Source organism: Rana temporaria, chromosome 3 (assembly GCF_905171775.1).
Source record: "Rana temporaria chromosome 3, aRanTem1.1, whole genome shotgun sequence".
NCBI classification, from domain to species: domain Eukaryota; kingdom Metazoa; phylum Chordata; class Amphibia; order Anura; family Ranidae; genus Rana; species Rana temporaria.
In genome coordinates, this window is record NC_053491.1 from 464,485,129 (window position 1) to 464,511,721 (window position 26,593).

General features: G+C 44.5%; 1 protein-coding gene across 1 annotated transcript; it reads left to right on the forward strand.

The window, feature by feature from the left end:
* The first annotated feature begins 5,153 nt into the window (after positions 1-5,153).
* Positions 5,154-24,183, forward strand: LOC120930618 (extracellular calcium-sensing receptor-like). The gene is made up of 5 exons (XM_040341794.1): positions 5,154-5,411; positions 12,607-13,422; positions 14,342-14,569; positions 21,099-21,222; positions 23,229-24,183. The coding sequence occupies exons 1-5, from the start codon at positions 5,154-5,156 to the stop codon at positions 24,158-24,160; spliced, it is 2,358 nt and encodes a 785-aa protein (XP_040197728.1). The 3' UTR covers positions 24,161-24,183.
* The last annotated feature ends 2,410 nt before the right edge of the window (positions 24,184-26,593 follow it).

Below are 26,593 nucleotides of genomic sequence, written 5' to 3' on the forward strand. Positions count from 1 at the left end.
ACATTTCTTTTTAATTGAATTATTATTATTATTATTATTTTTGCGATGGGGTGTTAAAGCCCATTCATTTTGATTTGGCTGCCCAATGCAATGCAGCTCAATACATGAAAACATGGCCTGAGTCATTCCTTAAAAATAAATCTCTCAATATTCACAGCTGTGACAAGAGATAAGGAAAATATGATTTTCATGACAATATTATCCCAAGAGTTTCATTTCTTATTGTTACAACAATTTGCTCCATCTAATCAGATTCCCAACGGCCCGAGTCTAATTATCTCAGTGTATAAAATCCTTGTCTATTGAGATTTTTTCATATGTGTGGTGGTTGTGTGGTATAGTATGTGTGTGCTGTCTCTATGTAAGCCTTTTTTTTTTTGTATCAATTGATTCTTGAGAGAACAATGGACATCCCGTGACTTTCAAGGTCTATAGTTTTTCCTTATTTTTCTTTGGACATTCAGGTCTCATTAGGACGTTTTTCTTTGCAACTCTGACAAAAAGTACATTCTGTGCCATACATATGACTAAATTTGCTCTTTTTCTTTTTATTAACATGTACTAATCAGCACCATAAAACTCACTGAATTCTTCCCAACGTTGAACGCTGTTTTGTGTTTATGGCATCTTGGAAAAAGCAAGTCTTCCAATTGAGGTAGTCCTCTTGTTCCTTGGACTAATAGATTGAGACAGATTTTTTTCAGAGTAGGTGACAGTGACAATCAATTTGTAAAATACTTAAAAATAAATTGGAAAAATTGTCTTCTTCTAAATAAGCAATATCGCTGATAAGACAGACCTTTTCTTGTACAGGAGAACAATACTTCAAGGAAGAATTCCCTTCACTGAAATAACAATCTGCCTTCTGTTGTGTGAGATGTTGATGATTTTTTTTCTTTTTATGGATGCTTCTGTATGTCTGGGATCTATGAAAGGTTGTCACTTGCCCAGCGAGCTTATGAGTTGGTCCCTAAGCCAGCCAGGAGACCTGGTGATAGGAGGGACTTTTGTTGTTTATATAGATGGAGGCTATGCTGAATCCGCATTTACCAGCAAACCAGCAGACCTCAAATGCCAGTTGTAAGTATATTTAATGTGTATCTAAACCAGTGTTTCTCAACTCCAGTCCTCAAGGTGCCCCAACAGGTCATGTTTTCAGGCTTTCCATTATTTTGCACAGGTGATTTGATCAGTTTCACTGCCTTAGTAGTTACCACCATGGGCGTCCGCTCCATAGGGCAAAGGGGGGCAATTGATCCCCCCTGGAAAATCGAGAAGATGTTGAAGAGTCTCGCAGCTGTGGGCTGTCTGAGCAGTCCCGGGCCGGATGTCACACAGACACAGCGAGCAGAGTGTACAGGGAGAGGGAACCTGCTGTGCCCGTGCCGTGCTGATGGCTGATCTGAGGTACTAATTGGGATGGGGAGGGGGGGTCCGTCTGTGCTAAAGGGGGGGTTTGTGCTGAATGGGTGTCCATCTGTGCTGAAGGGGGGGTCTGTGCTGAATGGGGGGGATGTGCTGAAGGGGGGTCCATCTGTGCTGAAGGGGGGTCTGTACATTCTCTAGGCCAGTGATGGCGAACCTTGGCACCCCAGATGTTTTGGAACTACATTTCCCATGATGCTCTTGCACTCTGAAGTGTAGTTGAGCATCATGGGAAACATAGTTCCAAAACATCTGGGGTGCCAAGGTTCGCCATCACTGCTCTAGGCTATATTTATATGGGCATGGAGTGAAGCTGAATTATCTCAAGTGCAATTTTACACTGCCAGCTGGCCGCGTTATCAGTAAAGCGCCGCTTTACCATTGTTTTAGCTGCGCTATTTGGCTGCTAGCTGGGTGCTTTTAACCCCTGCTAGCGTTTGAAGAAAGGGTTAAATGCGACTGTGTATCGCCACTGCGGATGCGCCCCCCCCCACTGAAAAAATTACAGCGGATGCCCATGGTTACCACAGCTGTTTCATCTGAGGGAAATCCTGAATACATGACCTGTTTGAGCGCATTCAGGTCTGGAGTTGAGAAACGCTGATCTAAACCAATGTCCAGAAAAATGAATACCTTACAGCTTACCAGATGTGGTGGTTGCATTATTTTATTTTTGGGGGCTTTTCCTTTACGTATTGAGATTTGACTTACAGGGGGTTTTGTCTCAGCAATTTATATCTACCTTATAAGCATCATGAATTTAGAGAGAACTTGGAATGTCTCATTCCAGGTAAGTAACAAGTTCTTCACATGAGGTTCATTTGATGTCATCTTTACAGTGGCTGATGAATAAGGAGTGCATAGCAGAAAACTAACTTGAGGGCTTCACATTAGTACTTGCAGGATCTGGACATTTGAAGAATTTCTGTCAATTCATGATTAGGTTTCATAAGGTTACCAAGCTCATGTTATTTATCTATGTCTATTGAAGTACTGCCAACATCCAGTACGCTACTAGTCTTCTCTGTAGGCTTCAGCACTAGATAATAGCTGCAGGTGCTTGAATTCTTCGGGATCTTCCCACACATGCCAGTGCAAGGCAAGGGAGCCCCAAACTGCTGTTTCCAAAAGCCAAAACCAACTTTATTGTGCCAGCATAACAGAGAACCCTCCAATCAGCTCTTTTATTCAAAGCGTTTTGCTCCCTAATGGGGTTTAATGGTAGAATATAAGTAACTAATCATAAAGTGCATCTAAAACAAAACAAAATTATTTTATATATTGCACTTTTGTTTTAAAAGTATAGGCCTAGATTCACGTAGGGCGGCTTTACGTTGTGCGGGCGTAGCGTATCTTATTTACGCTACGCCGCCGTTACTTAGAGAGGCAAGTGCTGTATTCACAAAGCACTTGCGTCCTAAGTTACGGCAGCGTAGCATAAATCGGCCGGCGTAAGCGCACGTAATTCAAAGTAGGCAGGTCGTGGGCGTGTTGTATTTAAATTAAGCGTGACCCCATGTAGACGCATGGCCGAACGAACGGCGCATGCGCGCGCATGCTCAGAATCACGTCGTATTTACGCCCAAAGATACGCCGGCTCAATGCCTGTGACGTGAACGTAATCTACGCACAGCCCCATTCACGTACGACTGACGTAAAAAGATACGCTTGTTCCGACGTCCATACCTTGCATGGGCTGGGCCACCTAGAGACCTGCTTTATCTTTACGCCGGCGTATGTCTTACGTAAACGGCGTAACTAATTGCGACGGGGCGTACGTACGTTCGTTAATCGGCGTATCTTGCTCATTTACATATTCGACGAGGAAATCAACGGAAGCGCCTAGCGGCCATCGTAAATATGCACCCCAAGATACGACGGCGTAGGAGACTTACGCCGCTCGTATCTTGGCCAAAGCATTAAGGAAGCGAACAGTGCTCATTCAGTAATGAAGTACAGTTACATGGTATCCAGTCAGTGATTACATATCAATAGAGGAGTTTCTATGTCAAATTCAAAATTCCAGTATAACGACTAGGTTGGTTGGTTTATTGCACTGTGTCATATTGGAGGTGGTTGTATTTATATTATTCACTTACTTAAATAAATCATTATATTTTTACTTACATGTGTTTTGGTGTTCCTCTGTAGCTAACCATGCAGTTCTGGTCACACCTGGTACATGACACTCAGTAACTGAGAGATTTAGTTGCCAGGGTAGTCCTTGACTAACGTTTCTGTCTTCAAAAACTTAGACAGCTAAACAATCTTCAGCATCCAGCACACCTCCAAGAATGTCGGAGGCCTGGTCTCAGCAAACTATGCAAGTTAAATAGGAGTCTTCATATGCAGTCAGGGCCGGTGCAAGGATTTTTGCCAACTTAGGCGAAGGTGCATTTTGACGCCCCCCAGCGCGCACGCACGCACGCACAGGGCACAACACATCAGGGTACAGTGCACATCAGGGCACAGGGCACAGCACATTAGGGCACATGAGGGCACAGTGAACATCAGAGCATAGCACATCAGGGTACAGCACACCAGTCCACATCAGGGTAAAGGTCACAGTACATCAGGGCACAGCACATCAGGGCATACGACATTGAGGCACAGCGGACTGGGGCACAGGACATCAGGGCACGGGACATCAGGACACATGGCACATCAGGGTACAGCACACCAGTCCACATCAGGGTAAAGGGCACAGCACATCGGGGCACAGGTCCCAGTACATCAGGGCACAGCACATCAGGGCATACGACATTGAGGCACAGCGGACTGGGGCACAGGACATCAGGGCATGGGACATCAGGACACATGGCACATCAGGGTACAGCACACCAGTCCACATCAGGGTAAAGGGCACAGCACATCGGGGCACAGGTCCCAGTACATCAGGGCACAGCACATCAGGGCACACGACATTGAGGCACAGCGGACTGGGGCAAAGGACATCAGGGCACGGGACATCAGGACACATGGCACATCAGGACACAGGGCACTTGGCGCACATCAGGGCATATTGGAGCACATCGGGGCACAGAATTTACCTGGCAGCCAGTATGCAGAAGCATCTGTGATAAGTTCTCTCTCATGTCACGCTGCCCCGGTGGCCTCTCCTCTCTTCTCGTCCATCCCAGATGATGTCACAAGCAAATGGGGATGGAGGAGAAGAGAGGAGGGGCCGCCGGGGCAGCGTGACATGAGAGAGAACCTATCACACACACTGCCAGTGTGGCTGCAGCGCTCCCCTCCCTCCCTCCCTCCTCTACACTTCACACACAGCAGGCATCTCCCGCTGTGTGTGTATCGGAGCTTAGTGTGAAAACGTTGGCTGCGCTGTGAGAAAAGTTCCGCCCTCCTCCTAGATCAGCTTGTGTGATAGACGCATTGTTCTGCCTATCACACAAGCTGATCTAAGAGGAGGGCGGGACTTTTCTCACAGTGCGGCCAAAATTAACACACTAAGCTCCAATACACACAGCGGGAGATGCCTGCTGTGTGTAATCCTGGGACTCACAAAGACGAGAAAGACACTGACACAGTGACACTGTCAATTTCCCGCCCTGTTCCCTGGCGCCGTAAGGAAAGTGCCCATGTTGCCTTGCGCTAGCGCCGGCCCTGTATGCAGTATATTTTGTGATGCATGCAAAGGATCTGATCTTTTTTTTTTTTTTTTACTATAATTCATTAGCCTTGACCCTCAAAAATACCAGAGAATGCAAGCCATGATATTTGCCATAGAAGAGATCAACAAGAACCCAGACCTCCTTCCCAATATCACCCTGGGCTACCAGATCCTCTATGCTTGTTCGACAATCAGACGGGTCACGGGAGGAACTTTGTGGATGTTATCTGGAGAAAAGGAAAGTTCTCCAAATTATCGATGTGGAAGAAAAGGAAATCTTGTTGGTATTGTTGGTGATTCTGGGTCCACGGGTTCCATCACAATGTCCCAAATCTTAGGACTTTATAGATATCCACAGGTAAAAAAATGTTTTTCTTAACCACTTCATTACTGGGCACTTAAACCCCCTTTGTGCCCAGACCAATTTTCAGCTTTCAGCGCTGACGCATTTTGAATGACAATTCCGCGGTCATACAACACTGTACCTAAATTATATTTTTATCATTTTTTTCCCACAAAGAGAGCTTTCTTTTGGTGGTATTTGATCATCTCTGCAATTTTTATTTTTATTTCGGTTTAGGCCAATACGTATTCTTCTACATATTTTTGTTAAAAAAAAATCGCAATAAGCGTTTATCGATTGGTTTGCGCAAAAGTTATAGCACCTACAAAATAGGGGATAGATTTATGATTTTTTTTTTTTACTAGTAATGGCTGCGTTTTTTTTTGTTTTTGTCAGGCCTGCGATATTGCGGCGGACACATCGGACACTTTTGACACAATTTTGGGACCATTCACATTTATACAGCGATCAGTGCTATAAAAATGCACTAATTACTGTATAAATGTGACTGGCAGTGAAGGGGTTAACACTAGGGGGTGAGGAAGGGGTTAAATGTGTATCCTGGGTGTGTTCTAACTGTGTGGGGGGAGGGGACTGACTGGGGGAGGTGACCGATGCTGTGTCCCTATGTACAAGGGACACAGATCGGTCTCCTCTCTCCCTGACAGGACGTGGAGCTCTGTGTTTACACACAGAGCTCCACGTCCCTGCTGTCACCGCCGATCGCGGTCACCAGGCGGACATCGCGGCCGCCAGGCATGCGCATCGGCTCCCGAGCGATGCGCCGTGCACGTTGTTTCCCCGCTGCGCGCCCCCAGCGGGGAATGACAACAACAGGACGTCCAAAAACGTCCACTCGGCACTTGAGAGCCGCGATGTGGACGTCTTTCGTCCATAGCGCGGATCCCAAGTGGTTAAAAGCCTGTTTTTAAAAAGCACAAAACTGAAAAAAGCTTTTTTTCATTTGTAAAAAACTTTGCAATGCTTTGTGCCACAATCATACCAGACCGATGGACTTTTTTCATCGGACAAACCGATTGTGTGTGGGCCACATCGGTTTGTTTTCCATCGGTGAAAAAAAATAGAACATTTTTTCCTATGGATAAAAAAATGATAGAAAAATCCGATCGTCTGTGTGAAACTCCATCGGACATTCTCAGAATCAAGTCGAAGCATTGAACTTTTTTTCTGGCTCGTCATAGTGTTTTACGTCACCGATTACGTCGGATTTTTGACTGATGGTGTGTAGGCAAGACTGATGAAAGTCAGCTTCATCGGATATCCGACGAAAACATCCATCGGATCAGGTTCCATCAGATATCCGATCGTGTGTACAGGGCTTCAATGTAATTTAAAACAGGTCAAATTAAAGAATAAAATGCTTTTTATTTAACCACTTGTCTACTGGCCACTAAGGCCGCGTACACACGATCAGTCCATCTGAAGGACCGTTCTCATCGGTTAACCGATGAAGCTGACTGATGGTCTGATGTGCCTACACACCATAGGTTAATGAACCGATCGTGTCAGAACGCGGTGACGTAAAACACAACGACGTGCTGAAAAAAACGAAGTTCAATGCTTCCAAGCATGCGTCGACTTGACTCTGAGCATGCGTGGGTTTTTAACCCGATGCTTTGCATACTAACGATCGGTTTTGACCTATCGGTTAGGCGTCCATCGGTTCAATTTTAAAGCAAGTTCTATTTTTTTTGACCGAAGGTTAACTGACCGATGGCGCCCACACACGATCGGTTTGGACCGATGAAAAGGTCCTTCAGTCCGTTTTCATCGGTTTTGACCGATCGTGTGTACGCGGCCTTATACCCCCTTCCTGCCCAGGCTAATTTTCAGCTTTCAGCGCTTTCACATCTTAAATGACAATTGCGCAGTCATACAACACTGTACCCATATGACATTTTTGAATTTTTTTTCACACTAATAGAGCTTTCTTTTAGTGGTATTTAATTTAATTGTTTTGCTAAACAAACGAAAAAGAGCAAAAAGAAATGTTTTAATATATTTTTTTAATTGTTTGTTATGAAAATTTAGCAAACAGGTAATTTTTCTCCTTCACTGATGTGCGTTGATGAGGCTGCACTGCTGGGCACTGATGATGCTGCACTGATAGGCGGCACTGATTGGCACTGATAGGTGGCACTGAAGGGCACTAATAGGTGGCACTGATAGGCACCAATAGGTGGTACTGATAGGTGGCACTGATGAGCACAGATAGGTGGCACTGATAGACGGCACTGATAGGTAGTACTGATGAGGCTGCACTGATAGGCACTAATAGGCGGCACTGATGGTCACTGATAGGTGACACTGATGAAGAGGCACTGATGGGCACTGATTATCAGCACTGATGAGCACTGATTGGCAGCACTGGTGGGCACAGATTGGTAGCACTGGTGGGCACTGTTGGGACCGCACTGAAAATCAGGACACTGATAATCTGTGCCCTGATTATCAGTGTATGTGTCCCTTTAACATAAGCCAGTTATCGTCTCTCCTCTCCTCACGCTAACAGTGTGAGGAAAGGAGTGCCCGATAACCGGTTTCTGTTTACATCATGATCAGCTGTCATTGGACACAGCTGATCACGTGGTAAAGGGCTGCTGTGATTGGCCCTTTACCCCGATCTGACAGCCTCCCGGCAAAGTAAACCTGCGATGAAGCCGTCATTTGACTATAGCACAGACAGGAAGTGATTAAAGTAACACTATTTATTTTCATTAAAACTAATCGTGGTAGACAAACATTTTTTTTTTTTTTTTTCAAAACAATATTGCAAAAAAGCCCTGCTTGTCCTAAAAAAAATTATATGTATTTTAAAGACGAACTTTTGCTTGATTTTTATTTTATTTTTATAAGCCAGAAGCTAGATTAAAAGGATTTGCATTTATAAGGAGGAAGAAACAAGTTCTCCTCCGAATATAGGGATTTTTAATGTGAGGTATGTTGCTCTTAGTATCAAAGGTAGGCGCACAAAACACAAGGGTTTTTTAGGAGTATCAAAAAAGTTTAATTTCATATATATAAAATTTCCATAAAATTATTCATATAAAAAAGGTTTACATGATTGAGACCACAATTTCATAAATCATTAACAAAGAAAGAAGATTAGGAAAATGAATGCAGATTTGCCAACTAGTTTCGCACTGATGTGCTTCGTCAGGGCTTGCAAATTGTTCCTGTTTCTTTTTTACAAATGGTGGTCTGTGTATGACATAGAAACATACGTCATTAGTACAAATACAGTATAGCAGTTTACATGAGTCAATTTTGTAAGTAAACATATAAGTAAGAAAGATTTATATTGCGCTTACCACTTCCGTTAAAAAGCTCGGACAACCTGCCTGAATTGTTGACAAGGGAGATACCAGTGTAACAAGGAGGCAGACTGATACACTTCTGACCAATGGAAGCCAGATCCAATTGGTTACAGCAGGTGCGGACAATGAGATGTTTAGGACTTGCAGCAAACAATAAAGAACATTAGTAGAGATGTAGATGTCTGTGTACTATATCTATATCACTCCTAAAAAAGGGAATGAGAACACATAATAGTGTAATATCACTACGGTGGAAATATTCCTAATATAGGTAGCGTAGCTCTTATATAAATATATAGAAGATATAATAAATGGCACAATTACTATATAGATAGGCCACATTAAATATTATCATTATAGGCATCTATTTACTTGCAGTCAAAAAATGGTGCAAAAAATAGAAACAAGTAATATGTTTGCTCATTTTTATACACACACTAAAAATCAATAATTGCACTAAATAAATGTATTACCTCGGTGGCGATAAAGTTCAGGTTAATACTGCCAGTAAAGTCCAAGTGAAATCCTATATGGTTCCACCTCGGTTCTATAAATGAATAAGTATATATATATATATAGGTATAGGTAATGTGGGTGCATATGGCTAACTAGCCCAAATAAAGCACCCATCCATTAATGAGGTGGCAAACAAAAAAGAGAAAAGTTACCTTAGATGAACCAGGGAGAGGTAAGTATATGCAGGGTAATGGCATATACTGGCGTCCTGTGTGTGTTGTCCTGTCCTCCATCAATCCATTCAGGTCAGCGTCTGACATGTGTCTCGTCAGCGCCGACCTAAATGGTAACATCTCCACCGGAAGTGAAAGGGTCAGTGTTGACCCCTGGCATCACTTCCGGTCCACGCGTCCCAGCAAACTTGCGCGCGCAGGTAATGCGCTCCAGCGTGCCGACGCATGCTGGAACGCACAGAGGGGACATGACCTGTCCCAATCCAGCCAGCTAATGAAAGCTGGCCGGATTTGCGCGCGCATCCCATCCGATGATAGTGATGGGGACGGGAGGCGCCAAGAAAGAACGAGCCCCCCTGTGTTGGGATACGAGATCGGCCGCACCAAAAGCTGTGCAGCGTCAGCCACCCAGTCACATCCGGTAAACCACTATGTCACACACCGGCTCAGAGCTCCAAAACGGAGATAAATAAATAAATAACTTTCATAAACAATAAAGAAAAAATTCAAAGGTAGCCCTATACTTCATTACAGAAGGGTATATTCAAATACAATAATGATTTCTCCCAATTATACAAAATGAGGTTCTTTCATACATTGCCTTACATAGGGAAGGATTTGCAAAAAGGTATCCATAGATAGCAAGCGATTTTAGAGTTTTTTTTGATGCTGTTCAAATAATCAATAAAGAGATAGGACAGAACAATAAGACTTCGGCAAAAAGATCACATAGTTACTACAGGGCAAATTCCTGAGTGTGCAAGGGCATATGCATACTGACACCTTAAGTTACTCCACACAGAATGGACCATATTAAGCCAATTATTATGTGCAGGGTATTAAAAATATTTATTATATGCACATAATCTTATGCGATTCAAACCAATTATAATAAAATATATGAACCCATTAACAAAGTAATAAATATAGTAGTAGGGCCAATCATTCGGCCCTTTCATAAAAAAGGTTTGAATGACAGAGATGTGTTAAGTCCTGGTGGATAAGTGGCTCGTTGGTCAAAGATCCAACGAGCCTCGCGTTGAAGGATTCTTTTATCGAAGTCACCACCTCTTTCTGGAAGAGGGATGACCTCTAACGCAAAAAAAGAAATAAAAGATGGATCATAGCTGTGGTATAGCCCTACGTGTTTACAAATTGGGGTGTATAGCAATCCTGCATCTAAATAATAAAGATGGTCCTTGATTCTTTTTGCAAACGGTCTTTTCGTCAGCCAGAAGCTACAAATACTGTAGTTGCTAACTTCAGATACTTACCAGTGCCTGGGGGTCCAAAACTGTCTTCTTGCAGCCGGTTCTTCTTACCACTTCAGGTCACCAGCCCCACCATCTTGGAACTGGGAACAGGCTGTGGCTTTTTGAGAAACCACAGCCAGCTTCCCACTGCACATGGGTGGGCTTGCGCTTTGTGAATGGTCCAGCAGCCTCCTGGCACATGTGACTTGTCCCAGAAGGTCCTCTCCTCCAATGGTGAGGATTGCAGAAGTGGGAGTGGATACTGATAAAAATTTGTACTCGCTACCCCCCACAGGAGATGAGAACCAGTGGGACTTCACTTTTTGAGTGACATAGGTCCAGATTCTTAAAGGACTTACGAAGGCACAGCACCATGTACGCCGTCGTAAGTCCTGATCTGGCCCGTCGTATCTATGCGACTGATTCTTAGAATCAGTTACGCATAGATATTCATTAGATCCAAGTCTCTTACGCCGTCGGATCGTAACTGCAAATTTTTTTTTGCCCGCTAGGTGTCGCTTCCGTCGATTTCTGCGTTGAGTATGCAAATTAGCTAGATATGCGAATTCCCGAACGTATGCACGGCCGACGCAGTAAAGTTACCACGTTTACGTTAGGGTTTTCCCGGTGTAATGTTGCCCCTGCTATATGGTGGCCTAAGTGCGGCGCAACAATGTTAAGTATGGCCGTCGTTCCCGCGTCGAAATTTTAAAAAGTTACGTCGTTTGCGTAAGTCGTCCGTGAATGGGGCTGGACGTCATTTACGTTCACGTCAAAACCAATGACGTCCTTGTGACGTCATTTAGAGCAATGCACACTGGGATATTTTAGGGACGGCGCATGCGCAGTTCGTTCGGCGCGGAGACGCGCTTCATTTAAATGATACACGCCCCCTACCCGTCGACTTTGAATTCCGCCGCGTGATTTACGCTACGCCGCCGTAACTTTACAGGCAAGTGCTTTGTGAATGAGGCACTTGCCTGAAAAACTTGCGGTGGCGTAACGAAAATAAGATACGTTTCGCCGCCGCATAGATACGCCAGTCTACGAGAATCTGGCCCATAGAATATAGGTGATACCAAAATGATAAATAAATGATAACCAAAACTTTATTCCAAAACTATAAACCAAACATTCATTGGGGTAGATTCAGAAAGCAATTACGCCTGTGTATCCATAGATATGCAGCGTAATTGCTAAGTAGCGCCGGCGTATCAACTTTCTGTATTCAGAAAGGTAGATACGCCGACTGTAGCCTAAGATACAACGGGCATAAGTCTCTTATGCCGTCGTATCTTAGGGTGCATTCTGACGCTGGCCGCTAGGTGGCGCACCCGTAGTTGTCAGCGTAGAGTATGCAAATTGCATACTTACGCCGATTCACAAACGTACGCGCGGCCGGCGCTCGTTTTTTACGTCGTTTGCGTACGTCGTTTTCGCCGTAAGGCTGCTCCTGCTATTAGGAGGCGCAGCCAATGGTAAGTATGGACGTCGTTCCCGCGTCACGATTTTCAAAATTTGCGTAACTCGTTTGTGAATGGCGCTGGACGCCATTTACGTTCACGTCGAAGCCAATGACGTCCTTGCGACGTCATTTACCGCAATGCACGTCGGGAAATTTTCCCGACGGAGCATGCGCAGTACGTTCGGCGCGGGAATGCGCCTAATTTAAATGATCCACGCCCCCTACAGGATCATTTAAATTACGTGCGCTTACGCCGGCCCCTTTTACGAAACGCCGCCGCAAATTACGGAGCAAATGCTTCGTGAATGCAGCGTAGCTCCAGTAATTTACGGAGGCATAGCGTAAAAACGATACGCTGCGCCGCCGTATCAGTGCGCGCCCCTACCTGAATCTGGGCCATTGTTTGTGAGAATTTGAACTATCCAACCTAATAAGGTTCCTGTCACTGTTATTATTTATTCACAGATAAGTTACTTTGCAAGCAGCCCGGCTCTCAGCAACAGAAATTTCTTCCCTTCCTTCTTTCGCACCATACCTAGTGATGCATTTCAGTCCCGAGGACTTGCTAAACTCATTTTGTATTTTGGTTGGTCGTGGGTTGGGTTTCTAGCCAGCGATACTGATTATGGCCAAATAGGTCTCCAAGTGGCAAAGCAGGAATTAATTAAAGCCGGTGTTTGTGAAGCCTTTACAGAGACGATTGTGATCGGTCAGCCCAACAAGAATGCTCCTCACATTGTAAAAGTTATCAAGAACTCAACAGCTAAGGTTGTGGTAGTGGTGGCCTCTAACGTGGATTTTATTCCTGTTGTAGAAGAGTTAACAAAACAGAATGTGACTGGTAGAATTTGGATAGCCAGCGAATCATGGTCAACCTCTGCTCTTCTTTCTAAAGAAAAGTATCGGCAAGTCTTGGTGAGCACCGTTGGGTTTGCTGTCCATGGAGGGCAGATGCCAGGGTTCAAGGAGTACCTTTACAGCTTACACCCATCAAAAAGCCCAAAAGATTCTTCTATGCTACACTTTTGGGAGCAGATATTTTCTTGCAGGTGGACTAACCAGTTGAATTTTGATGGGACAAGTAACAAAACCGCACATGACTGCACTGGAGAAGAAAATCTGGGGAAGTCAACGCTGAAAGTTGACTTTGGAATAACCTTCAATGTCTACACTGCAGTTTATGCGTTTGCTTGGGCCTTACACAGTCTACTTCATTGCCAGCCAGGAAAAGGTCCATTTCATAATGGATGTGCAGATATTTTGTCATTTGGCCCTTGGCAAGTAAGTTACTATTCATTGGGGTAGATTCAGCAAGCAATTACGCCTGCGTATCCATAGATACGCAGCGTAATTGCTAAGTAGTGCCGGCATATCAACTTTCTGTGGGGTAGATTCAGCAACCAATTCCGCCTGCGTATCCATAGATATGCAGCGTAATTGCTAAGTAGCGCCGGCGTATCAACTTTCTGTGGGGTAGATTCAGCAAGCAATTACGCCTGCGTATCCATAGATATGCAGCGTAATTGCTAAGTACCGCCGGCGTATCAACTTTCTGTATTCAGAAAGCTCGATACGCCGACTGTAGACTAAGATACCACTGGCATAAGGCTCTTATGCCGTCGTATCTTAGGCTGCATTCTGACGCTGACCGCTAGGTAGTAGTTGTCAGCGTAGAGTATGCAAATTGCATACTCACGCCGATTCACAAACGTACGCGCACCCGGCGGTCGTGTTTTACGTCGTTTGCGTTCGTCGTAAGGCGATTTTCAAAATTTACGTCGTTTGCGTAAGTGGATCGTGAATGGCGCTGGACGCCATTTACGTTCACGTCGAAGCAAATGACGTCCTTGCGACGTCATTTACCGCAATGCACGTCGGGAAATTTTCCCGACGGAGCTTGCGCAGTACGTTTGGCGCAGGAACGCGCCTAATTTAAATGATCCACGCCCCCTACGGGATCATTTAAATTACGCGTGCTTACGCCGGCCCCTTTTACGAAACGCTGCCGCAAATTACGGAGCAAATGCTTCGTGAATGAAGCGTAGCTCCAGTAATTTACGGAGGCGTATCGTAAAAACGGTACGCTGCGCCGCCGTAGCAGTGCGCGCCCCTACCTGAATCTACCCCATTGTCATTATATCACTTGATTATGTCGATTTTTTTCCAAACCAACCAACCACTTTTTAATATTGCTTTTCAGCTCCTTCATTATATCAAAACAACAAAGTTTCAGACCAAAGACAAGACGTCCATATTTTTCGATGAAAACGGAGATCCTCCAGCCCTTTATGATATTGTGAACTGGCAACCCAGCTCTACTGGCTCCTTGGAACAGGTTGTAGTAGGAAGCTATGACTCAAGCTCTGCGGATGGGAAGATTATGAGTATAGACAGTGCTGCCCTTGTGTGGGCTGAGAATAGTACAAAGGTATGATTCCCTTGAATTACAGTTTGCAGGACAGATACATAGATAGATATGGGAAATGTTTAGCCAATGAAAAGATTTAAAATAGTCTGTAGACACGTTTGTGGTGTCAGCACCAAAATTAAAAGCCAAGTCCCTGACCCTCAGCTTGGTAAAGAGCAAAGACACAGGCATGGATTCACGTAGCACTTACGCCAACGTATCTCGAGATACGCTGCGTAAGTGTAAATGTGCGCCGTTGTATCTGTGCGCCGTGCCCACAGAACTAGATACGCCTGAAAATAGGCTTCTTCCGACCGACGTAACTTTCCTACGCCGTCGTATCGTGGGTGCATATTTACGCTGGCCGCAAGGGGCGCTCCCATTGATTTACGATTTGAATATGCAAATGAGTGAGCTGGTGGTCCTGGGCGGCCATCCAAGGGGGGCTGTGCTGATAAACAATCAGTACATACCCCCCCTGTCAGGAGAGCAGCCGATCTGCTCTCCTCTACTCGCATCTGTCAGACGCGAGTGAGGAAAAGCCAAACGGCTCTTCCTGTTTACATCATGATCAGCCGTGATTGGATGCGGCTGATCACGTGGTAAAGAGCTTCCGTCGGAGACTCTTTACCGAGATCTGTGTAGCAGTGTGTCAGACTGGCACGCCGCACCAACTATCGCCACGGTGCGCAACACTTGTTACCTGTTACCCTACTGGACATGAAGTGGTTAAAAAATTTATGAAAACAGCAAAATATTACCCTGCTCTCTTAAACAAGAGACTATTTTTTAACCACTAGCCGACCGCCCACCGCCGTTCTACGTCGGCAAGTTGGCTCGGCTGGGCGAGAGCACGTAGTATAACGTCCTCTCTCCCAGCCGCCACTAGGGGCGCGCGCGGGACGCCGGAGATGCGCACGCGTGCCTCCCCGCTCGCCCCGACTCCCGTGCGTGTGCCCGGCGGGCGCGATCGCCGCCGGGCACACGCGATCGCTCGGTACAGAGCGGGGACCGGGAGCTGTGTGTGTAAACACACAGCTCCCGGTCCTGTCAGCAGGGGAAATGCTGATCTTCGGTTCATACAATGTATGAACAGAGGATCAGTGTTTCCCCTAGTGAGGCCACCCCCCCCCACAGTAAGAACACACCCAGGCATACTTAACCCCTTCCCCGCCCCCTAGTGTTAACCCCTTCACTGCCAGTGGCATTTTTATCGTAATCCAATGCATTTTTATAGCACTGATTGCTATAAAAATGCAAATGGTCCCAAAAATGTGTCAAAAGTGTCCGAAGTGTCCGCCATAATGTCGCAGTACCGAAAAAAAATCGCTGATCGCCACCATTACTAGTAAAAAAAATATAATAAAAATGACATAAAAATACCCCCTATTTTGTAAACGCTATAACTTTTGCGCAAACCAATCAATAAACGATTATTGCGATTTTTTTTTTACGAAAAATATGTAGAAGAAAACGTATCGGCCTAAAATGAGGAAAAAAAATGTTTTTTTATATCTTTTTGGGGGATATTTATTATAGCAAAATGTAAAAAATATTCATTTTTTTCAAAATTGTCTCTCTATTTTTGTTTATTGCGCAAAAACTAAAAACCGCAAAGGTGATCAAATACCACCAAAAGAAAGCTCTATTTGTGGGGAAAAAAGAACGCCAATTTTGTTTGGGAGCCACGTCGCACGACCGCGCAATTGTCTGTTAAAGCGACGCAGTGCCGAATCGCAAAAAGTACTCTGGTCTTTGGGCAGCAATATGGTCCGGGGGTTAAGTAGTTAAGGAAAGCCTTGCAAAAAAAAAAAAAAAAAATATTAGGGCCAGATCCACAGAGCAAGTATGCCGGCGTATCTACTGATACGCCGGCGTACTTTCAAATTTCCCGCGTCGTATCTTTAGTTTGAATCCTCAAACCAAGATACGACGGCTTCTGGGTTCGATCCGACAGGCGTACGGCTTCGTACGCCTTCGGATCGTAGGTGCAATACGTTGGCGCCCGCTGGGTGGAGTTCGCGTCGTTTTCCGCGTCGGGTATGCAAATTAGCGATTTACGACGATCCACGAACGTACGCGCAGCCGTCGCATTTTCTAACGTCGTCTGTAGTCAGCTTTTTCCAGCGTATAGTTAAAGCTGGTATTTTGCGGCGTATAGATAGAATTGCCATGTTAAGTATGGCCGTCGTTCCCGCGTCGAAATTTTAATTTTTTTTTTTTGCGTAAGTCGTCCGTGAATAGGTATGGACGTAACTCATGTCTAAGTTCAAAAAATTACGTTGTTGCAACGTCATTTCGCGCAAAGCACGGCTGGAAATTTCTGGACGACGCATGTGCAGTTCATTCGGCGCGGGGACGCGCTTCATTTAAATTAAACCCGCTCCCCTACCCGCCGATTTGAATTCCGCCGCCAGAAATACACTACGCCGCCGTAACTTAAGGTGCAAAATCTTTGTGGATTTGAAAGTACGCCAGGTAAGGTACGGCGGCGTAGCGTATCTCTGATACGCGCCGCAAGTGTAATTGTATGTGGATCTGGCCCTAGTTTCCTAACTGACCTTAACCTTCTATTTTGCATTCCACTTTCCTTTCCCTATTCTTTTCCTACAACGGCTTCAAATTCACTGACACTCTGGCTGTTCTGTTCACCCCACCCCCACCACACCCTTTTATAGTAAGGGGGCTGGCTTATCCAAAAGAGTCCCTTTATTGGCCCATTTGCTGTTAAAAAAATAATAATCTCCCAGGCATATCTACACAAACATAGAAGGGACAGATCACATGGAGTGGAGAGAAGTATGCTGCTCACCCCTGTATAGACAACAAAGAGGGTTTTCCCAAGTGGGGTTTTTAGGCAGCTCAATTAGAAAAAATGAGTTCAATGTAATAAAAAAAATTGTATTTTATTCACATATAAAATGTCAAAGGGAAAAATTGGGTATGGGGTACATGATTAGAACATGAGTTGCGGCATGGCACAAAATCACAATATATAAATTACATCTGATGTATGACAGTACACAACAAAACATTAGTACAGCTATTGTGACTGTATAGACATGTAAAAACGATAACAAACGCGTTTCGACCCTCAAAGGGTCTTCTTCAGAGGTTTTATTATGTTGTGACTGAAAGGGAATATACAAAAAATTACATTAAATATTTCATATGTTTATAATCAGCCCATTTCAAATGATCACCCACCACTCTATTCATATAGAATTACCTTTCATGGAAAGGGAGGGGAGGGGGGAGGAAAGAGAGGAGAAGACATAAAAACGCGGCATTTTGTATGTACAAAAAAGAGAAAATTGAATCAATTTAATTACCGTTAGTGAGACGAAGGGTTGTTCTCATTGTAGTTTTGCTAAAACAGATAGGAGTGTCCAATGGCTCGAGGGTCGATCCAAATGTCAGAACTCATGCACCATTATCCTTGCCGGTATCGGGGATCCAGTGTGACACAAAAGGGGTCACCCCTATATGAGTGGAGCCCAAATGGAAAACAGGCCGGCACGTGGGGGGAGGGAAGAGTAAGGAACCCAAAACAAAGGAGGAGAAAAAAGGTGAGAGCCTGCAATGGAATGATACACATTGAAAACAATGGCTCAGTAGGTAATTATATACAGCAGTAGTACCTATTGGTCAAGGAGATGGAGGTGCCTGGGGTGTGATCCCTGGGGGTATTGAATAGAGATAGTAAACGGGGATAAGGGTGACATAAACTTCCAAGTATGGCAGAATATTTAGAAAGTCCCACTTCAAAAGGGTTAAAAGAAAAAGAAAAAAGGTTTGAACAGAAATAGGGTTGGGAGGAAGGGGAGAGAACAGAGGGATGTGGGAGAGGTGGGAATGGTGTGGTAGTGAAAAGGGACGAAAAATGGGAAAAAGCAAGAGTGGAGGAAAAGGAGGAAAAATGAAATAGTCGATAAGAAAGGGGAACATACGAATAAATGTGGAAGTAGTGAAAAAGTGACCAATGGTAAGTGAATGTGTGAAAGGAGAAAAAAAATGTGGTGTGAAAGGTAGAGGAGGGAAAGGGGGGACAGAATGGAAGGGAATGGAACAGGAGTGGGAGAAGATCGATGAGGGGAAAGGTGGGGGAAGAGGGGAAGGGAAGTGGGATGGTGGGGTGAGCGGAGGCTTGCAGGGGAGTGAATAAGAGAATTAAAAAGTGTGATGGGGAGCAAGATGGTAAAATGGTAAAGAAAAAACGGGGCTTGGCAGGGGTGTAGATGGGGACTGGTAATGGGGAAAAACCGTGCACAGAAATATTGCATTGGGATGACAGTTAGAGGGATTAAGGGAAGAGGAAGTGCTGGAAAGGGGGGGGGGATGAAAATTCCCTAATGGAAGAGAAGGTGGAAGGACTATTACCTTCTTGGGTGCAATTGCTAAAAGTCTTTTAGGTTAAAACATCCAAAAGGGGGGACCATGCTTTTCGGTGAAAAGACCGCTGGTGTTAGAAAACATATCAGCTGTGCCCTCTGAAAAATTGGATGAAATAAATTGTAAAGGCTCGTACACACGGTCGGACATCCAACAAAATTTCCCTTGGATTTTTGACTTAATTGATTTGTCCGATCACACCCATAGCATACACACGCTCGGACTTTTCTGCAAACTTTTCTAACACTTTCCCAACATCACGTGGTTTTACTTGCTCTTTACCGCCACCCTTTGGTTAACTTCTGCTATTGTTGGTTGAGTTTAACATTGGTTCTGAGCATGCGCATTTGTACTTTGTTCAAAAAGTCCGATGGTTTGCTGTACACACGGTCGCACTTTGCACAATCGGACTTTTCGGAACAGAAAGTTGGTCCGTTCACAGACCCAACTTTTTGTCCGATTGAAGCCAAAAAAGTTGGTCCGATGGAACGTACACACGGTCGGACAAATACGAAAAGTGCCGGATTTTGAAGTTGGTTGGGCAAAAGTCCGACCGTGTGTACGGGGCTTAATACTCTATTTGCAAAAAGGAAGAACAATGAAACCCAAAAAGCATAGCATAGGTATTAATGAAAGCTTACCCTATTGCAGGGAGAAAAACAAAAGTAGCTGCTGTTCCCAGTGGTCAGCAAGGTCCTCTGAGAATACAGCAGTGGGCGGCACCTTTTAAAGCCATCTGGTTGACCTAATTAAGCGTTTCGACCCTCAAAGGGTCTTCTTCAGAGGTTTTATTATGTTGTGACTGAAAGGGAATATACAAAAAATTACATTAAATATTTCATATGTTTATAATCAGCCCATTTCAAAGGATCACCCACCACTCTATTCATATAGAAATACCTTTCATGGAATGCCGTGTTTTTATGTCTTCTCCTCTCTTTCCTCCCCCCTCCCCTCCCTTTCCATGAAAGGTATTTCTATATGAATAGAGTGGTGGGTGATCCTTTGAAATGGGCTGATTATAAACATAATTCAGTCACAACATAATAAAACCTCTGAAGAAGACCCTTTGAGGGTCGAAACGCGTTAGGATATCATTTTTACATGTCTATACACAATAGCTGTACTAATGTTTTGTTGTGTACTGTCATACATCAGATGTAATTTATATATTGTGATTTTGTGCCAACTCATGTTCTAATCATGTACCCCATACCCAATTTTTCCCTTTGACATTTTATATGTGAATAAAATACTATTTTTTTTATTACATTGAACTCATTTTTTCGAATTGAGCTGCCTAAAAACCCCACTTGGGAAAACCCTCTTTGTTATCTACACAAACATTTGCCAGGACTATCAATCTTGAACCTGCAGAATTTGCTTTGAACCCATGGTAACAACGAACCCGAACCTCATCCCTAATTTGGAGCTGGTTGCTACTAAAGCCATCAGCTGGGCAGTCAAGTGCTATCAATTTCAGCCTTTGTAGTTTCTTAAAGGGGTTGTAAAGCTTCGCATTTTTTCACCTTAATGCATCCTGAAAAAACATCTGATGCTTACAAGCCCCCCAGCCACCTGGTTTACCCACCTGAGCCCTCAAAAGACCCGCACCGTGAATGCACTGGCTACTGGCCCCAGTCTTCTCGGCTGTTCTTGGCTCGTCATTGGTGATTGATAGCAGCGGAGCCAATGGCTCCCACTGCTGTCAATCTAATCAATGACACGGCCTGCCAGGGGCCGAGTGATACAATCGGCGGCTATGGCCGCTGGCTGCATCACGGGAGCGCGCCCGCTAGCTAACCCCAGCTAACCCCCTTGGGAGAGCGCTTCCCATGAAGGGGGTTAGCTCTTGTGGGGAGGAGCCGAGACAGCCGCCGAGGGACCCCAGAAGACCAGGATCGGCGCCACTGACATGTTTGTTACTTTAAAAAAAAGGAAGATTTACAACCCCTTTAAGCAAGTACTAAGTGCAACATAGTAATATGAAAATAAGCTGTCACACCGATCCACTCGTAAATCAGATGATGGTAATTTGAGTGGACTTCATGATTTTAACAGTTGCAATATTTCCTGTGCGATGTAAACAGTATTTACACTAGACATACAGAAACATCTAATATTCACTCCATCACTTATTTTATTTATTCTTATTTAGGTCCCACCTTCTAAGTGCAGCTCTAGCTGTCCTCCAGGATTGATGAAGGTGACCATTCCTGGAAAGCCTATCTGCTGTTTCCAGTGTGTGTCATGCCCTCAACGAGAGATTTCCAATAAAACAGGTACGATACTCTAAATTATTACAGGGTGGGTCATTTATATGGATACACCTTAATGAAATGGGAATGGTTGGTGATATTAACTTCCTGTTTGTGGCACATTAGTATATGTGAGGGGGGAAACTTTTCAAGATGGGTGGTGACCATGGCGATGTGTGACACATCAAAGCTAGGACAGCCACTGATGTTTCTTCATTAGACCCCATTCACACTGGATACGCCTATAGCGGAGCGTTAAAATCGCGGTAAATTTGCGGTGAAATATCGGTGTTTTACTGCGAATTTACCACGATTTTAACGCTCCGCTATAGGCGTATCCAGTGTGAAAGGGGTCTAATGAAGAAACATCAGTGGCTGTCCTAGTTTCATTCAGCAAGAGCCCACAGCGTAGCACTCGCCGCATGTCACTGGAGAGCACATTGAGCACATTTTATAAGTGGAAAGAATAAAGTTACGTTAAAACCAAGCACACCGTTGTTTTTCTTGTGAAATTTCCAATAAGTTTGATATGTCACATACCCTCTTCCTATTGAAAAAACAAAAGTTGGATTCAAAATGGCCGACTTCAAAATGGCCACCATGGTCACCACCCACCTTGAAAAGTTTCCCCCCTCACATATACTAATGTGCCACAAACAGGAAGTTAATATCACCAACCATTCCCATTTTATTAAAGCGGGAGTTCACCCATAAAACATTTTTTTCAAACAATCCCCTTAGATGGATGCTCATTTTGTCTATGGGAATCGGCTAGTTGTTTTAAAATATGAGCCGTACTTACCTATTTCGAGATGCATCTTCTCCGTCGCTTCCGGGTATGGGTCTTCGGGAGCGGGCGTTCCTTTTTGATTGACAGTCTTCCGAGAGGCTTCCGACGGTCGCATCCATCGCGTCACTAGTAGCTGAAAAAAGCCGAATGTCGGTGCGGCTCTATACTGCGCCTGCGCACCGACGTTCGGCTTCTTTCGGAAAATCGTGACGCGATGAATGCGACCGTCGGAAGCCTCTCGGAAGACTGTCAATCAAAATAGGAACGCCCAGTTCCGCAGCCCATACCCCGAAGCGGCGGAGAAGATGCATCTCGTCAACGGTAAGTACAGCTCATATTTTAAAACAACTAGCCGATTCCCCTAGACAAAACGAGCATCCATCTAAAGGGAAAAAGTGTTATGTACGTGTTATGTACTGGAACGTACCTTGTAGCCAGAGCCTAGTGTGCAGGAGGAGGCCTCTCTTACAGCCCCGGCTCTGGAGCTGCTGGAGTTGGGACAGCAAGCTCGGGAGCGCGGCGAGGTAGGAGTGCCTGGTGATGATAGCAGCCCGGCACCAGTGGTGGTCCTTCGGGACGGTGGTTGTAGGAGACAGCGTCTCTAGAGCTGGCACAGGCACTGGATAGCAGGAGCTGGTGAAGCAAACCGGGTTAGCAGATAATCAGGTGGGTTAGGCAAGCGTGGTCAGATTCAGGCACAGGGTCTGGTAACGATGGGCAGGAGAGCAGAGCGGAGTCAGAGCAAGCCAGGGGTCGAAGTGGAGAGGGTCGGATGGTCAGACGGAGCCGGGTCGGTTTGAGGTAACAGGTTACAACAGGTCACAAGTTTCACAGATACAATGCTGCAGATCAGACAGCAAAGTGTCACTGCAGCTGCTTGCTTTTTAAAGGCTGAGTGGCGCCAATCGCGCATTAACGTGCACGCGCGCGTTCCCGCCATCGTGCACGTGCGCGTGTAGTAGGCGCATGCGCGCGCCTACGAGCGCGCACAGATGCGCGCATTTGGCTCATATCCGTGTGCATGTGGGACGCGCCTGCGCAAATGAATAGGCGATTGGTGCTGATTCTGACCATCAGTAAGTGTGCGCATGCGTGCACGCCGGAGCCTATTGGCAGGTCCCTGACAGTACGGGTGAACCCCCGCTTTAAGGTGTATCCATATAAATGGCCCACCCTGTATATGTGTGTCTCCATACACTGCCAAAACTGTAAATTATGATATACCAACCTTCTTTGGTAGATGCTGTCAGGTGCCACCCTTGCCCCTGGGATATGTGCTCCAATACACAACAAGATGCATGTGTGCCAAGGGCCGTTGAGTTCCTCAGCTACAATGAAGCAATTGGCATCATCTTGGCTATCATTGCTATATTCTCCTCTGTTTTCCCCCTTGGAATTTTGGGAGTTTTCATCTATTACAAGGCTACACCAATAGTACGAGCCAACAATTGGTCTCTAAGCTGTCTTCTACTCATATCATTGTGCCTCTGTTTCCTTTGCTCTTTGATGTTCATTGGATACCCACAACCAGAAAAGTGCCTTCTTCGCCAGGTTATGTTTGGTTTGGTCTTTTCTCTGTGCATCTCTTGTGTCCTAGCCAAAACTCTTACAGTTGTCATTGCCTTCAAAGCCACCAAGCCTGGAACCCAGTTGAGGAAATTTAAAGGGATAAGAATGTCCTACTCACTCATTATTCTTTGTTTACTAATTCAAGTATCAATTTGTGTGACTTGGCTTTCTTCTTCACCTCCTTTCCCAGAATTTGATGCTCACACTAAGGAAATTGTGATTGTTTTGAGTTGCAATGAAGGCTCTGCTGTTGCATTTTGGTTCATGTTAGGATATCTTGGTCTCCTAGCCACCATCAGTTTCATTATTGCCTTTTTGGTCAGAAGATTACCTGACAGCTTTAATGAGGCCAAGTTCATCACCTTCAGCATGCTGGCCTTCCTCAGTGTTTGGATATCCTACATCCCAGCCTCTCTCAGCTCACAAGGAAAGTACGTTGTGGCCACAGAGATCTTTGCCATCTTATCCTCCAGTTGGGCGCTACTGGTTTGTATTTTCCTACCAAAATGTTTCATCATATTGTTTCGACCAGATATAAACTCCAAAGAACATCTGATGAAGAAAAACCATGGTCAAAATCTAAAAATAAAGACAATCATTTGATAAAGCACTGCAGTTACGTGATTGTGGAGAGGATTCTGAATGTATAACTCAACATTTGTTGCAGAAAAAAAAAAATCTGTGTGCTCTAGGAAAACTATATATAAATATTAAAGAGATTTTGATTATCCTTGAAAATTTGTTTTTTTTTTATTTATTTTTTTCCATCATGTGCTTTCCAAATAAAGTTTAGAATGAAAGGGCCAGCTGTTTTTATGACTACCTTTTGTATCTCTTTAGTAATGAGAAAAAACGCTATCTGCTTTTTTTTATTATTGCATTTTAGTGCAAATATGAGGTCTTTTTGACCCCAAATCTCATATTTAACCACTTCAATGTGGTTTTCACCCCCTTTCTGCCCAGACCAATTTTCAGCTTTCAGCGCTGTCACATTTTGAATGATAATTGTACGGTCATGTGACGTTGTACCCAAATTACATTTTGATCATTTTTTTCCCCACAAATAGAGCTTTATTTTGGTGGTATTTAATCACCTCTGCATTTTTTTTTGCGCTATAAACAAAAAAAGAGTGACAATTTTGAAAAAAACACAATGGGCTAGATTCACAAAGACTTACGACGGCGTATCAGTAGAGTCCAAATGTGGCGCCGTCGTATCTATAAGCGTATTCTCAATCTGAGATACGCTTATCTGTTGCTAAGATACAACCGGCGTAAGTCTCCTACGCCGTTGTATCTTAGCTGCATATTTACGCTGGCCGCTAGGGGCGTGTACGTCGATTTACGCCGAGAATATGCAAATGATCAAGATACGCCTATTCACGAACGTACGCACACCCGTCGCATGTAAGATACGCCGTTTACGTAAGGCGTTTTCAGGCGTAAAGATAAACCACCAAAAAGATGGCGCAGCCAATGTTAAGTATTAAAGTCGGGACAGCCGTCGAATTTCACGTCGTTTGCGCAAGCCGATTCAGAATGGGGCTGGGCGTAGGTTACGTTCACGTCGAAAGCAAGGAGTATTTGCGACGTGATACTGAGCATGCGCACGCATGCGCCGTACGATTGGCGCTTCATTTACATGTATGGTAATAAATCGTGAATTCATTACCATACAACACGCCCCCTACCTGCCTATTTTTAATTAGGCGGGGTTACATCGGGTCATTTGCGCTACACCAAAGTAACTTAGGAGGCAAGTGCTTTGTAAATACAGTACTTGCCTCACTATCTTACGTCGGCGTAGTGCAAAGGGGATGCGATACGCCGACCTAAAGAAGCACCGCCGTACCTGAATCTAGCTGAATATTTTTTACTTTTTGCTATAATAAATGTCCCAATTTTTTTTTACTTTTTATTTCCTCAGTTTAGGCCGATATACATTCTTCTACATATTTTTGGTAAAAAAAAATCACAATATTGGTTTGCGCAAAAGTTATAGTGTCTACAAAATAGGGGATAGATTTATGTCATTTTTATTATTATTATTTTTTTTTTTACTACTTATGGCGGCGATCTGCGATTTTTATCGTGACTGTGACATTGCGGCAAACATATCGGACACTTTCGACACTATTTTGGGACCATTCACATTTTTACAGCGATCAGTGCTATAAAAATGCACTGATTACTGTATAAATGTTACTGGCAGGGAAGGGGTTAACACTAGGGGGCGATCAAGGGGCTAATTGTGTGTCCTAGGGAGTGATTCTAACTGTGGGGGGAGGGAACTGATAAGAGGAGACCGATCGTTGTTCATATATAAAAGGAACATACGATCAGTTCTCCTCTCCCCTGACAGGACGTGGATCTGTGTGTTTACACACACAGATCCACATCCCTGCTCTGTGATTGGCAATCGCGGGTGCCCGGCAGCCATCGTAGCTGCTGGGCACGCGCATCGGGTCCACAGTGATGCGGCGTGCGAGCTCGCCAGAATGGCAGGAGGACAAAGATGTCATATGACGTCCGCCCGGAGGGAGAAAGGGTGCGTCATTTTACAATACGGCGGTAGGCACGTGGTTAAGAGGTCCTGTCATGCTTTTTTTCTGTTACAGGGGATGTTTACATTCCTTGTAATAGGAATAAAATTGGCACTTTTTAAAAAAGAATAACAGTGTAAAAATAAAAAATAAAAGGTAAAATAAATAAGAAAACATTTTTTTTTTAAACGCGCCCCGACCTGCCAAACTCACATGCAGAAGTGAACGCATACGTGAGCAGCGCCCGCATATGAAAACGGAGTTCAAACCACACCTGTGAGGTATCGCCTCGATCGTTAGAGCGAGAGCAATAATTCTAGCCCTAGACCTCCTCTGTACCTCAAAACATGCAACCTGTAGAATTTTTTAAACGTTGCCTGTGGAGATTTTCAACGGTAAAAGTTTTTCGCCATTCCACGAGCGGGCGCAATTTTGAAGCGTGACATTTTGGGTATCAATTTAATCGGCATAACATTATCTTTTACAATATAAA

What these genes read in the sequence shown, in the direction of transcription:
- LOC120930618 (XM_040341794.1), top strand. Translation starts at nt 5,154, where the DNA reads ATGATATTTGCCATAGAAGAGATCAACAAGAACCCAGACCTCCTTCCC. An exon ending in GACTTTATAGATATCCACAG is followed by an intron (nt 5,412 to 12,606) that starts GTAAAAAAATGT and finishes ATTTATTCACAG; the next exon opens with ATAAGTTACTTTGCAAGCAG. An exon ending in AGAGATTTCCAATAAAACAG is followed by an intron (nt 21,223 to 23,228) that starts GTACGATACTCT and finishes CTTCTTTGGTAG; the next exon opens with ATGCTGTCAGGTGCCACCCT.